Source organism: Macaca mulatta, chromosome 10 (assembly GCF_049350105.2).
Source record: "Macaca mulatta isolate MMU2019108-1 chromosome 10, T2T-MMU8v2.0, whole genome shotgun sequence".
In the NCBI taxonomy this organism is placed as follows: Eukaryota; Metazoa; Chordata; class Mammalia; order Primates; family Cercopithecidae; genus Macaca; species Macaca mulatta.
The window spans coordinates 85,140,548-85,154,844 of record NC_133415.1 but is presented as its reverse complement, the minus strand read 5'-3'; the positions used below and the strand labels follow the sequence as shown (position 1 = coordinate 85,154,844).

Sequence of the window (14,297 nt, the reverse complement as noted above, 5' to 3'; positions counted from 1 at the left end):
CCACTGCACTCCAGCCGGGGCGACAGAGCGAGACTCCGTCTCAAAAAAAAAAAAAAAAAAGCATTTACCCATCCTCCATCCCCATTAAGGTGCAAGTTCCATGTGGGCAGGTTCCTGGTGTTACGTCTATATATCTAGTGCCTAGAATAGCTTGACACAGAGTAGGTACTCAATACAAATTACTAAATGGTTAACAGTTTTTCTTTAGGATTTTCTAAAGATGGTATGTCGAATACTGACTTCTAGTTTCTTGGGACACAAAGTATTCATGGTATTTTCCAAACACAGTGCATTATCACAGCAATAACCACATTTTTTTCATGGCTGCTCTATCCACATACTGTACTTGCTCCTTTAAATGTATCGCTAATCCTCAAAATGGCCCTTCAAAGTGGGGATCATCACTCCGCTTTACAGACAAAGGCCCTAAAGTTCAGAGAGGTCAATTAAATTCCTCCCAGTCATATGGCTAGTAAGTGGTGGCAAGACCAGAATTCAAACCCAGCTTGGAGTCCAGGGTCTGTGCTCCTTCCACCCAGTCCCACCTCTCAACATACGGGCACAAGCCCCCAGGGTCACTCCAGCAGGCCTATGAGCACGGGAATCCAAAAGACAATGTGCGGCCCATTTTTTGTATCTTCTTTTCCTTATGGTAAACAACATAAAATACTTTTGTGTTAAAAAAGGCACAGACCAGCCTGGGCAACATAGTGAGACCCCATTTCTACAAAAAAATAAAAAATTAGCCAGGCATAGTGCTGCACACCTATAGTCCCAGCTGAGGTGGGAAGATCACTTGAGCCTGTGAGGCTGAGGCTGCAGAGAGCCATGATCATGCCACTGCACTCCAGCCTGGGCAACAGAGTGATGCCCTGTCTGGAAAAAAAAAAAAAAGGCACATATATTTTAAAGTATGACATATAAAAGTAAATTTAAAATAATTTTTAAAACAAAACACAAAAGTTAAAAGAAATTTCATGCTTGTTGCCCAGGTCAGTCTCAGGAACCTCTATGGAAAAACATGAAAAGCACCTGTCACTCTGTCCTTCTTCATTTTATGTATCTTTTCCTTGTTGCCGTATTATTTATTTATTTATTTTTATTTATTTATTTTCAGATGGAGTCTTGCTCTGTCGCCCAGCCTGAAGTGCAGTGGTGCAATCTTGGCCCACTGCAATCTCCGCCTCAAGCAATTCTCCTGCCTCAGTCTCCCGAGTAGCTGGGATGACAGGCGCACACCACCATGTCCCACTCATTTTTTGTATTTTTAGTACAGACAGGGTTTCACCATGTTGGCCAGGCTGGTCTCCAACTCCTGACGTCAAGTGATCCACCAGGCTCAGACTCCCAAAGTGCTGGGATTACAGGCGTGAGCCACCACACCCTGCCCCTTGTTGCTATATTAAATAATGCCAGCATCCCCACTCAATCTTCATTTTCCCACTCCCACTCAATTAAAATGTCTATTGAAAATGGCAGGATGTCAGCCACGTGCATGTCATTTTCAAAAGCCTTAGTCATTTATGAGGACACCTTTTTGTAGGTACAATAAATCTGATTGATTTTTATTACACATCTTAGTTTAGAATCACTTTTACATTCCTAGACAAAGAGATGATACAAATAAATATCAATTGTAAAACTTAGAGCCCCAAGTATTGATTGGCATATTCTTTGTCTAAAGGTAGCCAAGAGAAGGTCGAGATCAGTAATAACTTCAAGGAGCCATAAAGCCCACTGCTTCCTGCCGGCCCCAGGATCACTCCTTCATAAATAACCCCAGAAGCATTTCATTCAGGCAACAAGGGCAGGCAGAAAGATGACAGATTTCTGAACAGCACAAAACAAAGCCTTGCGTGATAGACAATCGCCAGGCCCACTATTCTTAGCCAGTTCCCTCAGAGCATTTTTAGTATGGCTTTTAGAGTATATTAACCGCCCCATTTTCGTCCACTGATGGGGTTCAGATGGTCTGAGGTGTTGTCTCCAGTACGCCTCAACCTCAAGTGGGAAATGTGAGGCAAAACTGATATCCACGTTAACAGGGAATCGACACTTCTCAGAAACTTGGCAACGATTCTACATTCAGTGAGGGAGGACTTGTCAGAGTCAGACAGGAAAAGCAGAGAGCGGCCCACGCCTGAGCTGCAGCACTCTGGCGCCCTTGGTCATGGAGGTGTGGGTGGAGCAATTCAAGCAGCATGCAGGCATTAGACGGGAAATAATCCAGCGTTAGGTCAGTCTTAAGAAAGTGCTTCATGCCTATGATTTGTGGCCTTGGGTTCTGAATCCAGGGGTCTGAGAGACATGTGACTTTAAAATATGAAGCCAGATACATTCTCCAGATCAGAATAAAAGGGGGTCTATTGGGGGTTGCACACACAGTCTCAAACTCCTTCTCCTGATGGCCATCTTAGATCCTGTTAGACTCGCTTTCTGGCTTTGCTAGCTGCTTCTGGCATAAAGGCCCTTAGATGGCTCAGAACATTCTAGGTACGATTAGAGACATGAAAACCTGGTCCCTCAGTGGGCTTGGTAGGTCCTCTACATATTTGGCTCAATGCAGAACCCAAAGCAGCAGCTTTCTGGTGGCAGCACAACATTCTACAATCTGCTCTATTCAAATATTTATCGGATCCATTTTTAGAGAAGAAAAGCACCAGAGACTGCTTGGAAAGGGACAGCTTCATTTCCAACTAAGTCTTCTTTTCTTTTGTTTCCACAGACCACCACATAAACACAGCTGGGTACAAGACAGGCCTGTCAACTTGTCTGTCTTCTCTTAGAAAAGTTCTATGTGTCACTTAACCACCCTTGGTCAGAAGAGTCACCTCGAGATACCAGTATTAACGTATAGGGTTATCTGCAGTTTTCTTTCTCTTTCTTTTTTTTTTTTTTTTTTTTTGAGGCAGAGTCTCAGTGTTGCCCAGGTTGGAGTGCAGTGGTGTGATCTCGACTCACTGCAACCTCCACCTCCCAGGTTCAAGTGATTCTCTTGCCTCAGCCTCCTGAGTAGCTAGGACTAGAGGCATGCACCACCACACCTGGCAAATTTTTGTATTTTTAGTAGAGATGGGGTTTCAGCACGTTGGCCAGGCTGGTCTTGAAGTCCTAACTGCAGGTGATCCACCCACCTCGGCCTCCCAAAGTGCTAGGATTACAGGTGTGAGCCACCACACCCGGCCGGTTATCTGCAGTTTTCAATTCTCAGATTTGCTACATGAATATTTTTAGCCTACAGAATTCAGATTAGCTTTGAGGAAATGTGGTGTGAGAGACACGTGTAACCAGCAGACAACCAGCATAGGCTACCCACCTTAGCGTTTTGTTCTTATTCAAACAGGCAAATTCTTAGTAAATAAGAAAGAAGCAAGGTTTGATCTCAAGAAAAGATGAGGGAAGGCTGAAAAGGGCCCTGGGTTCAGAAAGAAGGGTTACTAAAAGGAGATAAGCCGCTGGACAACAGATCTCCATCTTGCAGAATGCTAAGACATTGCACTTAGTACCTCCTATTTCCCATGGGTTCTGATCCAGAAATGTGCCCTGGGAACTGAGCAGCTGAGTTAAAATATAACTCAAGGCCCACCTGAGTCGCCACCTTCCTGAAGCACCGTGCCAGCAAGGTGCACCAGTGTGGCAGACCTGGAGACTCATACTGTCCCCTCAGGCTTGGCTCGTGGACTCAGACACCCACATGGGAGTGCTTCCAGCCTGGATTAGTCATTCAATGGGCCTTTAATACAGACAGACAAAAGGCAACAACTGCACATTAGTGTATTTCTAAAATTGGGCAAGTTCTTGGTCTCTGTCTCTCTTACAGACACACATGGACACATTCACAGACCACAGGCACCATCGTGCTCTCACACCCACACACACTTATGAGCTTCTCTTGGGGAAAAATGAGTAATATTCACCTAATGACCAACATAAAATGAAGCTCTGAATCTCAATAATACAAGGAACTAAAACTTACAAACCAAACTACTAATATGTAAACGGGAATTCTGAACTCTCCTTTGAGCCTATTCAATCACGCAGCTACTCTTCACCAACATCTTAGGCTCTGCCTGGAGGGAGCCACAGTTCTAGGATTCGGTGAATTCTCTGCTGAAGGCAGGCAGGATTCCTTTGCTTCCATCTGTTATGTCTTCCCTACCCACTGCACTGAGTCTCATGTCTCCATCTCTGCATCTGCCTAGCTACTCTTCTGCTCTCTATACCAATATGGAACAAAACGGGGAATTCCAAAGTGCCACTATACAGCTCCTTCCCTCAACTCCAGCCCATCAGAGAAGGCAGAGCAAGCCTCCTTTCTCACACTAAACAGGCCCACTCCACAGCATGCTCTGGACACAGAGGATGGGCCCACACAAGGATGCTCAGAGTACGCGTGCATGGGAAAAAATGGTGACAAATGAAGAGTAAAGTGATATGGTGTATGGACATGGCACCAGCTTACAGACTTAGGTCTTCGACAGGATGGTCACGATTTTGAGGTTTTAAAGAAGCTATTTCCCTAAATACTCCGAGGAGGCAAAGGGAATGTTATTTCTATTGCTCCCAACATTGAATCCTTCAGAAGCAGAAACTGGAAGAGATTTCCTCACTGGGCAGGCCCCAAAGGCAGATCCACTTCTTACTGAGGTGCATGGAGGCAAGACGGCTGATGGTGCCCACCTGGGGCCTGGATTCAAATGCGATTTCTCATTTCTCCCTACGAGAACAGGCACCTAGTCAAGTTCTAGGCTTTTCACTTTTCAATCTCACTGTCATTTTATCCCGAGGCTCCGAAGATGTGGTCCTGCTAAGGGGACTCCTGATTCTGCCCTATTGTTCAACAAGAAGGGAGCCCCATGTAAAGAACAGGCCGGAAAAGGAGAGAGGAGAGAAACGGAGGGCAAGGGAAGGGGGAGAAGAAGGCAAGGTGGAAGGAAGCAAGGTCACTGGTCATTCTCTTGCTTTCCACTTGGACTATCGCACTTTACCTTACCCATGCATTTCTGAGATGCTAATTAAAAGATGTTTCCCAGAGGGGCTGAGTGCCAGATTAGGAACAGCACGTTTGACCAGATTAAGCTGGTTGATCTGCAAAGAGGCCATCGCTTCTCCTCAGGGGAACGGTTCTGAGTCTGGGCCGAGTCCTCTCTGCAGCTTTTTGCTAGTCTCTTCTCTCAGAAGGCAAATGCTGTTTCCGCCCTGGGAGAGGAGGAGCTGGCTTTACTTTGGAACCAGCCCCCGAGACTGTGGATAAAGCTGAGATGCAGGGGTTCCTGAGGAAGAGGAGGAGGATCCCGACTTCCTTCCACTTTTAGGCCTGCAAAAGTCAAACACGTGTTTATATTACATGTCCCCATCTCTGTCCCTGACACATCAGATGTCATTAACATTTCATTTCAGGCCATTCTTCAATGGCCTAAAAATGATGATACGTTCAACTGTAAAACCACTAGACTGGCACAGCCTGAACCTTGGGGCATGGCCAAAATGGCCTCAGAACAGAGGTGTGGAATATGAGAGAAGAGATTCTGATGCTTAGCAGTTGTTCTTCCTTTAAAACCAAAGCTTGATTGGTAACAAAAATTAAGTTTGCAGGTAGAACTTCTTCCATTTTGGTTCTGCACCCAATTGTTTTCCTAAAACTTCTAATCCAGAATGTAGTAAGACAATTACCACTTTTGCACCAAATGGGTGAGATAAACTTAGCATGGAGGCCCAGAGCCTGGGTTATGGATCTGGATTACCTATTTTTGAATTATCGCTTTCGCCCTTACTTGCTGGGTTTCCTTGGAGATGGCTACTTTCTCAAATTCTCTACGTTTCAGTTTTCCTGTCTATAAAATGGGACTGATTATAAAATTTACCTTATAAGTTTTTACAGGAAATCATTAAGAGAATGTTTGTAAAGCACTTAGAACTACCGGACACCTCGTGAGAACTGAAAAACTGACTGCTCTTTCACCAGAACACATTCACCTTATAGTAAGGGACTGGGGACATTAGGTATTCTGGTATTCAGTATACCTGGCATAGTGTCTCAACTATAAATATTTGTAGAATAAATAAGTAAACATAGGAGTAATATGGCAACATTTTCTAGTGTGTTCTGCAAAGTATTCCATGATAAACAAGCATTCTTGCTTTGGTTTGTCCTTATTCAAACATGTTCTGTTTAAACACACATCAACAAAGCCACTCACCTGGCCTTGGATTTCTTATTTGCAGTGCTTTCAAAGGATGATGCATCCACCTGTATCTCATCTTCATCCTGCAGAGCCGCATCCAATGCAGCCTGAACCTTGGGGGCAATGGCTGGACCCTCATAGTCTCTGGTGGTCCGGCTAGGCATGTCCAGCTCTAACAGCACAATGTTTTCTGCCTGCAGAAGCAGAGCCATCACCAGCTAGGTTAGCCTCCAACTGGACACAGGCAGTACAAGCAATCGAGGGCCCCTCCAAGAACAGACGTGCAAACTGCTTGTTATTCAGGGCCTACCAAGAAAGTGCCTGCCTAAAAGAAGTGATGCAGTTTTACAATGCTAACCCCACCTAATTTTTTGCTTTTGCTTTCTTTCTTTTAAAGAACTCAAAGCCCGGAAGAATGGCACCCAAAGAGCTAACTAATCGTAATCTTCTGTTTGGCTCTGGCTGCCAAGAGAGATTCAGAAACATTTAAAATATTTCAAGTGAAAATCTTTCACTATAAAAATAATACAAGTTCCCTATTGATAGTTATAAATTGATAGTTATAAAATACAGATGAGCAAAAAGAAAAAAATATTGAGTGTGCTTCCACCAACCAGAGAAAAACAGTTTACATTTCGATATATTTTACACCAAATTTTATATTCACATATATACTTCTGTTACAAATTACTCTATAACTTAATACATTGTGTATCCTAGTTCAGCCACTTGCCACACTCCCTGACCTTTAAGCAACAGGACTGACTGCATAGAGGAGATGGGGAAGCTTAATTAGACAAAGCAGTCAAGTGCTGAGTACAATGCCCAGAACACAGCAAGTGCTCAGCTGGACATAGTCATCTCAGTGCTTCGGGAGGCCAAGGCAGGAGGATCACTTGAGCCTAGGAGTTTGAGGATACAGTGAACTATGATTGTGCTACAGTACTCCAGCTTGGGTGACACAGTAAGATCCTGCCTCAAAAAAAAAAAAAAAAAAAAAAAAGGCCTGCGCGGTGGCTCACGCCTGTAATCCCAGCACTTTGGGAGGCCGAGGCAGGTGGATCACCTGCGGTCAGGAGTTCGAGAGCAGCCTGGCCAACATGGTGAAACCCCGTCTCTACTAAAAATACAAAAATTAGCTGGGCGTGTTGGCTGGCACATGCCTGTAATCCCAGTCCTTTGGGAGGCCAAGGCGGGTGGATCACCTGAGGTCAGGCATTCAAGACCAGCCTGGCCAACATGGTGAAACCCCGTCTCTATTAAAAATACAAAACTTGGCTGGGTGTTTCGGCATGTGCCTGTAATCCCAGCTACTAGGGAGGCTGAACCACCAGAATTGCTTGAATCCAGGAGACGGGCGTTGCAGTGAGCATAGATTGCACCACTACACTCCAGCCTGGGCGACACAGTGAGATTCCATCTCAAAATAAATAAATTAATTTAATTTAACTAAAAAGTAGAGGCTCTCATGGCAGAGCTTCTATTTTTCTATTTTGGGGTCATAAAATAGTCCTCGATGTCCCTTTAAATGACTACATGACTGACACACATTTTGTGAGATGAAAGTACCTGAAGTTCTTTACGACAGGTCCATCTCCTGTCACTACATATCTGTGTTCTCTCCAGTCTTCCCACAGAGCCATTTTGAAGCTCATTGTTAATATTTACTGGCCATGACAGACAGGATGTTTGGACTCTTTCTCTAGTACTTTTTTTTTTTTTTTTGAGACGGAGTCTCGTTCTGCCAGCCAGGCTGGAGTGCAGTGGCACAATCTTGGCTCACTGCAACCTCCGCCTCCTGCCTCCTGGGTTCAAGTGATTCTCCTGCCTCAGCCTCTCAAGTTGCTGGGATTACAGGTGCCTGCCACCATGCCCGGCTAATTTTTGTGTTTTTAGTAGAGATGGGGTTTCACCACGTTGGCCAGGCTGGTCTCAAACTCCTGACCTCAGGTGATCCACCTACCTCAGCCTCCCAAAGAGCTGGGATTACAGGCATGAGCCACTGTGCTCGGCCTATTCGTTATTATTTTTATTATATTTACTTATTTATTTTTTGAGACAGGGTCTCACTCTGTCACCCAGGCTAGAGTGCAGTGGCATGATCTTAGCTCAATGCAGTCTCTGCCTCCTGGGCTCAGGTAATCCTCCCACCTCAGCCTCCCAAGTAGCAGGGACTACAGGCACACACCACCACATCTGGCTAATTTTTGTATTTTTAGCAGAGTTAGGGTTTCGCCACATTGTCCAGGCTGGTCTCAAACTCCTGGGATCCACCAATCTGTCCACCTCGGCCTCCCAAACTGCTGGGGTTACAGGTGTGAGTCACTGTGCTTGGCTTATTTATTATTTGTTACAAAAGGATCTTCTCACCCTGTATCGGGCCTCTGGACGAATCATCATGGACATTCTCGCGTGCTGGCTCAATGGTCTCTTATATCCCACGGCTGAGACTGGCCGCTTCATCATCTGCTGGTTCCTGGAAATGAACTGCAGTGTTAAAGCCCTGGCTGGAGTCCTGAGGAACCAGAACTCGAAGACTCTGATAGAATCTGAAGCAAGCATCTCCCTGGACTGCGGGCTGACATAAGTGGGACGAGAACTGCTTCTGTTTTCTGCTTGAGCTGCTTTCTGATTCAGAGCATCATGCATCTTTTAAGCCAGAAGGAATTTTAATCATCGCCCAGTTCTTAGACGGCATTCACAAAGCATAGCTGTCAATACCCCCCACCTCTGCATCCCTGCCAGGTGTCTCCCATCTTTCCAGCAGGACCCAGACTTAGAGTGAGAATCCTTCTCAATACTGTGGGTCAGAATGACACACAAAGACAACAGCTCTGAATTGCCCCTCCTGTGACCTAGCATAGTTCACTTCACAGCTGGAGAAACAGAAATGCAGGAACTTTGGAAAGGTCACTTGCTCACTCACTAGTGACAAAGTCTCCTAATTCCTAAAACCACACTCATCATCACTTTTACCTGGTGGATCTATGGCAGCTACAAAATCAGAAATGCAGTGGGTTTTGAGTTTAAAGAAGCCAAACTGTGTTCTTACCAAACCCCTTTGTTGACTGGAGGGGTCTTGTTATCACTCATTCTTTTCCCCTCATACTTGAAAATATACTTAAAGTTAATAGTGACTTACTCCAGTCTGGTTATAGGATGTAGTTTCCAATGATCTTCCTCTTCATCAAAGAAGGCTCTATTCATAATTTTACTTTTTTCTTCCAGAGGGATAAAGTTTTCTATAATCAGATGCCTATAAGAGCACACATAACAGGTGAAAACAGACACAGAATACATATGAAGTGTCAGCTATCTGGTCTCATGCATGGTGAATAATTAGGTAAGAGTCAAGGCACACAGCAAACATTTACTCAGCAGGTACTATGGGCCTAACATCATACAAAGAGCTGAGATACAGACACAAATGACATCTGGTTCCTGCCTGAAACAAAGGGTAATGGTGCAGCCCTGTTAGGTATAATAGGTACTGACAGCGGTCTGTCTTAGAAATATGGAGAGGTCACTTCTGCCTGGGAAGGGGCAGGATGTGAACAGGCTCAAGAGGGAGGTGATGCCTGGGCTATACTGGAGTGAACATTTGCTACCTGAAGTATCTTTTAGAGGGCCACTGGTGGTGCTAACGAAGGTCATTAACCTCCAAAATGCCAAAAACAGAATAAATTAAACTGCCTTACTCCAATCCCATGGCTTGTTGTCCAAGCTGGAAAATTTCCCATTCTAACTGGCCAGGATAAAAAGCAGGACTGAGTGGATTTCAGCCCCTGAGAGCACTGAGAATGAAGACCATTCCTACGAACAGTCTCTGCCTGACAAGTGCCCAGGAAACACATCAAACAAGGAAACTGGAACCCACTAGTGGTGTCTCTCTATGGTGATGATTGTCTCCCATTACATCTCTGCCTTTACTCTTCTAAAGCCTCAGGACAAAACAATGCCAAAAGGAAATGAACATGGAAGGGACACAGAGCAAACAGCACAGAGGTAGAGGGTACTGTGGGAAACAGGTTGACTCACTGTTTACTCAAAAGATATAAAAAGAGATATAGGCCGGGCACAGTGGCTCACGCCTGTAATCCTAGCACTTTGGGAGGCCGAGACAGTGGATCGCCTGAGGTCAGGAGTTCGAGACCAGCCTGGCCAACATGGCAAAACCCCGTCTCTACTAAAAATATAAAACTTAGCTGGGCATGGTGGCGGATACCTATAATCCCAGCTACTCAGGAGGCTGAGGCAGGAGAATTGCTTGAATCCGGGGGGCAGAAGTTGCAGTGAGCCGAGATCATGCCAAAGAGCACCAAGTAAGCCTGGGCCAAAGAGCAAAACTCTTTGTCTCAAAAAAAAAAAAAAAAAAAAGAGAGAGAGAGATAATAAAGAAAATAGACTCCTTAGAAAAAACAATATGTTGGGGAGCTAAAATTTTCTCTTTATTTTGACATTTCAGAAATATTTTTTATAACACATATTTGGCTTTCTTCTGGTTATAATGATCCTATTTACTCATTAGAAAATGTAAAAAACAGGTTGGGCCCAGTGGCTTACACCTGTAATCCCAGTGCTTTGGGAGGCTGAGGCAGGCAGATCACCTGAGGTCAGGAGTTCGAGAACAGCCTGATAAACATGATGAAACCCTGTCTCTACTAAAAATATAAAAATTAGCCATGTGTGGTTGACCTGCACCTGTAATCCCAGCTACTTGGGAGGCTGAGGCATGAAATGCACTTGAACGGCCGGGCGCGGTGGCTCAAGCCTGTAATCCCAGCACTTTGGGAGGCCGAGATGGGTGGATCACGAGGTCAGGAGATCGAGACCATCCTGGCTAACATACTGAAACCCCGTCTCTACTAAAAAATACAAAAAACTAGCCGGGCGAGGTGGCGGGCGCCTGTAGTCCCAGCTACTCAGGAGGCAGAGGCAGGAGAATGGCGTAAACCCGGGAGGCGGAGCTTGCAGTGAGCCGAGATCGCGCCACTGCACTCCAGCCTGGGCGACAGAGCGAGACTCCGTCTCAAAAAAAAAAAAAAAAAAAAAAAAGAAATGCACTTGAACCTGGGAGGCAGAGGTTTCACTGAGCCAAGATTGCACCACTGCACTCCAACCTGGGCAACAGAGCAATACTCTGTCTCAAAAAACAACAACAAAAAGAAAATGTAAAAAACATAGTCACCCACAATTTCACTATCCAGAGATAACTATTATTATTTTGGTATATTTTGTCCTGATCTTTTTCTAGATGTACATACCTACAAAGAGGACAGACCGACACACACATTTAATTAATTAATTAGTTTTTCTGGAGACAGAGTCTCACTCTGTCACCCAGGCTGGAGTAAAGTGGCACAATCTCAGTTCACTGCAACCTTTGTCTCCCAGGTTCAAGCGATCCTCGTACCTCAGCCCCTGGAGTAGCTGAGACTATAGGCACATGCCACCATGCTCAGCTAATTTTTTTGTATTTTAGTAGAGACAGGGTTTCATTATGTTGCCAGGCTGGTCTTGAACTCCTGAGCTCAGGCAAGTAGCCCACCTCAGCCTCCAAAAGTGCTGGGATTATAGGTGTGCACCACCGCACCTTGCCCACATTTAATTTTTTTTTTTTTTTTTTGAGACAGAGTCTTGCTCTGTCGCGCAGGCTGGAGTGCAGTGGCCGGATCTCAGCTCACTGCAAGCTCCGCCTCCCGGGTTTACGCCATTCTCCTGCCTCAGCCTCCTGAGTAGCTGGGACTACAGGCTCCCACCACCTCGCCCTGCTAGTTTTTTGTATTTTTAGTAGAGACAGGGTTTCACCGTGTTAGCCAGGATGGTCTCGATCTCCTGACCTCATGATCCGCCCGTCTCGGCCTACCAAAGTGCTGGGATCACAGGCTTGAGCCACCGCACCCTGTGCAAACATTTAATTTTAAGGGCTCTTTTCCCAATTTAAAATTTGGTCATTAAAAGAATCCCTTTGGGCCGGGCGAGGTGGCTCAAGCCTGTAATCCCAGCACTTTGGGAGGCCGAGACGGGCAGATCACGAGGTCAGGAGATCGAGACCATCCTGGCTAACACGGTGAAACCCCGTCTCTACTAAAAAAATACAAAAAACTAGCCGGGTGATGTGGCTACCGCCTACAGTCCCAGCGACTTGGGAGGCTGAGGCAGGAGAATGGCGTAAACCCGGGAAGCGGAGCTTGCAGTGAGCTGAGATCCGGCCACAGCACTCCAGCCTGGGCGACAGAGCGAGACTCTGTCTCAAAAAAAAAAAAAAAAAAAAAATCCCTTTGAAAAGTTCTTCTTTGGCCAGGCATGGTCATTTTGTAATCCCACTAATGAAATAATAGATCCAGACAAAGAGATCATCTGTTGGCTGAAACCATTGCTCCACATTTCTCAGGCCAGGCTGCACATTAATATTACCTCCAGAGTTTTGAAAAATATCTTGCCCAGACCTCATGAGAGACCAAGAGTTCTCAAAGTGCATTCACCAAACCAGCAGAAGCAATACCTGGAAACTATTAGAAATGAAAATTCTCAGGCCCTGCCGCAGCCTTGCTGAATCAGACTCTGGGTGTGACACCCATCAATCTGTGTTTAACAATCCCTTCAGGTAATTCTGATGCCTGCTAAAGTTTAAGGACTATTGCCCTAGGCCAATTAAATCAGAATCTCTGAGGTGAGGCTTAGACATCACTAACTTTTAAAACTTCTCAGTTTGTAGCCAAGGTTGGGAACCCGTGCTTCACAGACAGTTTTCAGTTAAAGCGAAATAAAGGGGATAGAGATGCAAGTTAACTGACACCATGAAGAAAGAGACCAACAAATCCAGAATGTGGTATATTTTTCTTTCTTTTCTTTCCTTTTGAGTTGGTGTCTCACTCGGTCACCTAGACTGGAGTGTAGTGGCATAATCTTGGCTCACTGCAGCCTTGAATTCCTGGGCTCAAGCAATCCTCCTGCCTCAGCTTCCCAAGTAGCTGGAACTACAGGCACAAGGCACCACTCCCACCTACAACGTGGGAATTTCTACAGGCTATCCGACTCACTCTTTTCAACAAGTCAACTATGAAAAATATGTGTGTGCGCGTGTGTGTGTGTGTGTATGTATATATACACTTGTGCCCCAGCGGGAGTGCAGTGGTGCAATCTTGGCTCACTGCAACCTCCGCCTTCCAGGTTCAAGCGATTTTCCTGCCTCAGCCTCCCGAGTAGCTGAGATTACAGGGGCCCGCCACCACACCTGGCTAATTTTTGTATTTTCAGTAGAGATGGGGAATTCACCATCTTGGCCAGGCTGGTCTTGAACTCCTGACCTCATGATCCACCCGCCTCAGCCTCTCAAAGTGCTGGGATTACAGGTATGAGCCACCATGCTCGACTGAAAAATATTTTTTAAAATAAAAAGAATTGGCTGGGCGCGGTGGCTCATGCCTATAATTCCAGCACCTTGGGAGGCCAAGGTGGGCAGATCACGAGGTCAAGAGATTGAGACAATCCTGGCCAACATGGTGAAACCCCGTCTCTGTTAAAACTACAAAAATTAGCTGGGCATGGTGGCATGTACCTGTAGTCCCAACTACTCGGGAGGCTGAGGCAGGAAAATCACTTGAACCCGGGAGGCGGAGTTTGTAGTGAGCTGAGACTGCGCCACTGCACTCCAGCCTGGCGACAGAGTGAGACTCTGTCTTCAATAAATAAATAAATAAATAAATAAATAAAATAAAAAATAAAAAGAATTGCCTCAGATTAAAATAAGTCTAAGAGACTTAATAACCAAATGTAACATGTAGTTCTAATATGTAGCTCCTAATATGAGCAAACCAAGAAAATCTGAATGTGGATTGGGTACTAGAAAATACTAAGAAACTTAATTTTTTTAGGTGTAAAAATATCATTGTGTAGACAAAAAGCAATTATATATACACATATAATTTTTTTTTTTTTTTTGAGACAGATTATTGCTCTGTCACCCAGGCTGCAGTGCAATCGCACAATCTCGGCTCACTGCATTCTCTGCCTCTAGGGTTCAAACGATTCTCTTGCCTCAACCTCCCGAGTAGCTGGGATTATAGGCACCCGCCACCACGCCTGGCTAATTTCTGTATTTTTGTAGAG

At 45.2% G+C, this 14,297-nt stretch overlaps 1 protein-coding gene across 5 annotated transcripts in view; it reads right to left on the bottom strand.

The window, feature by feature from the left end:
- Positions 1-1,534: 1,534 nt before the first annotated feature.
- Positions 1,535-14,297, bottom strand: part of KIF3B (kinesin family member 3B) — a 58,121-nt gene continuing 45,358 nt past the window's right edge. For 4 of the 5 annotated variants that reach the window (XM_077948651.1, XM_077948650.1, XM_077948652.1 and 1 more), the window contains 4 exons: positions 9,328-9,441; positions 8,556-8,661; positions 6,201-6,379; positions 1,535-5,317 (listed from right to left, as the gene is read on the bottom strand). In XM_077948651.1, the coding sequence (XP_077804777.1) occupies positions 5,221-5,317; positions 6,201-6,379; positions 8,556-8,661; positions 9,328-9,441 (496 nt within the window). In that variant the 3' untranslated portion in view covers positions 1,535-5,220. 5 annotated transcript variants of the gene reach the window in all.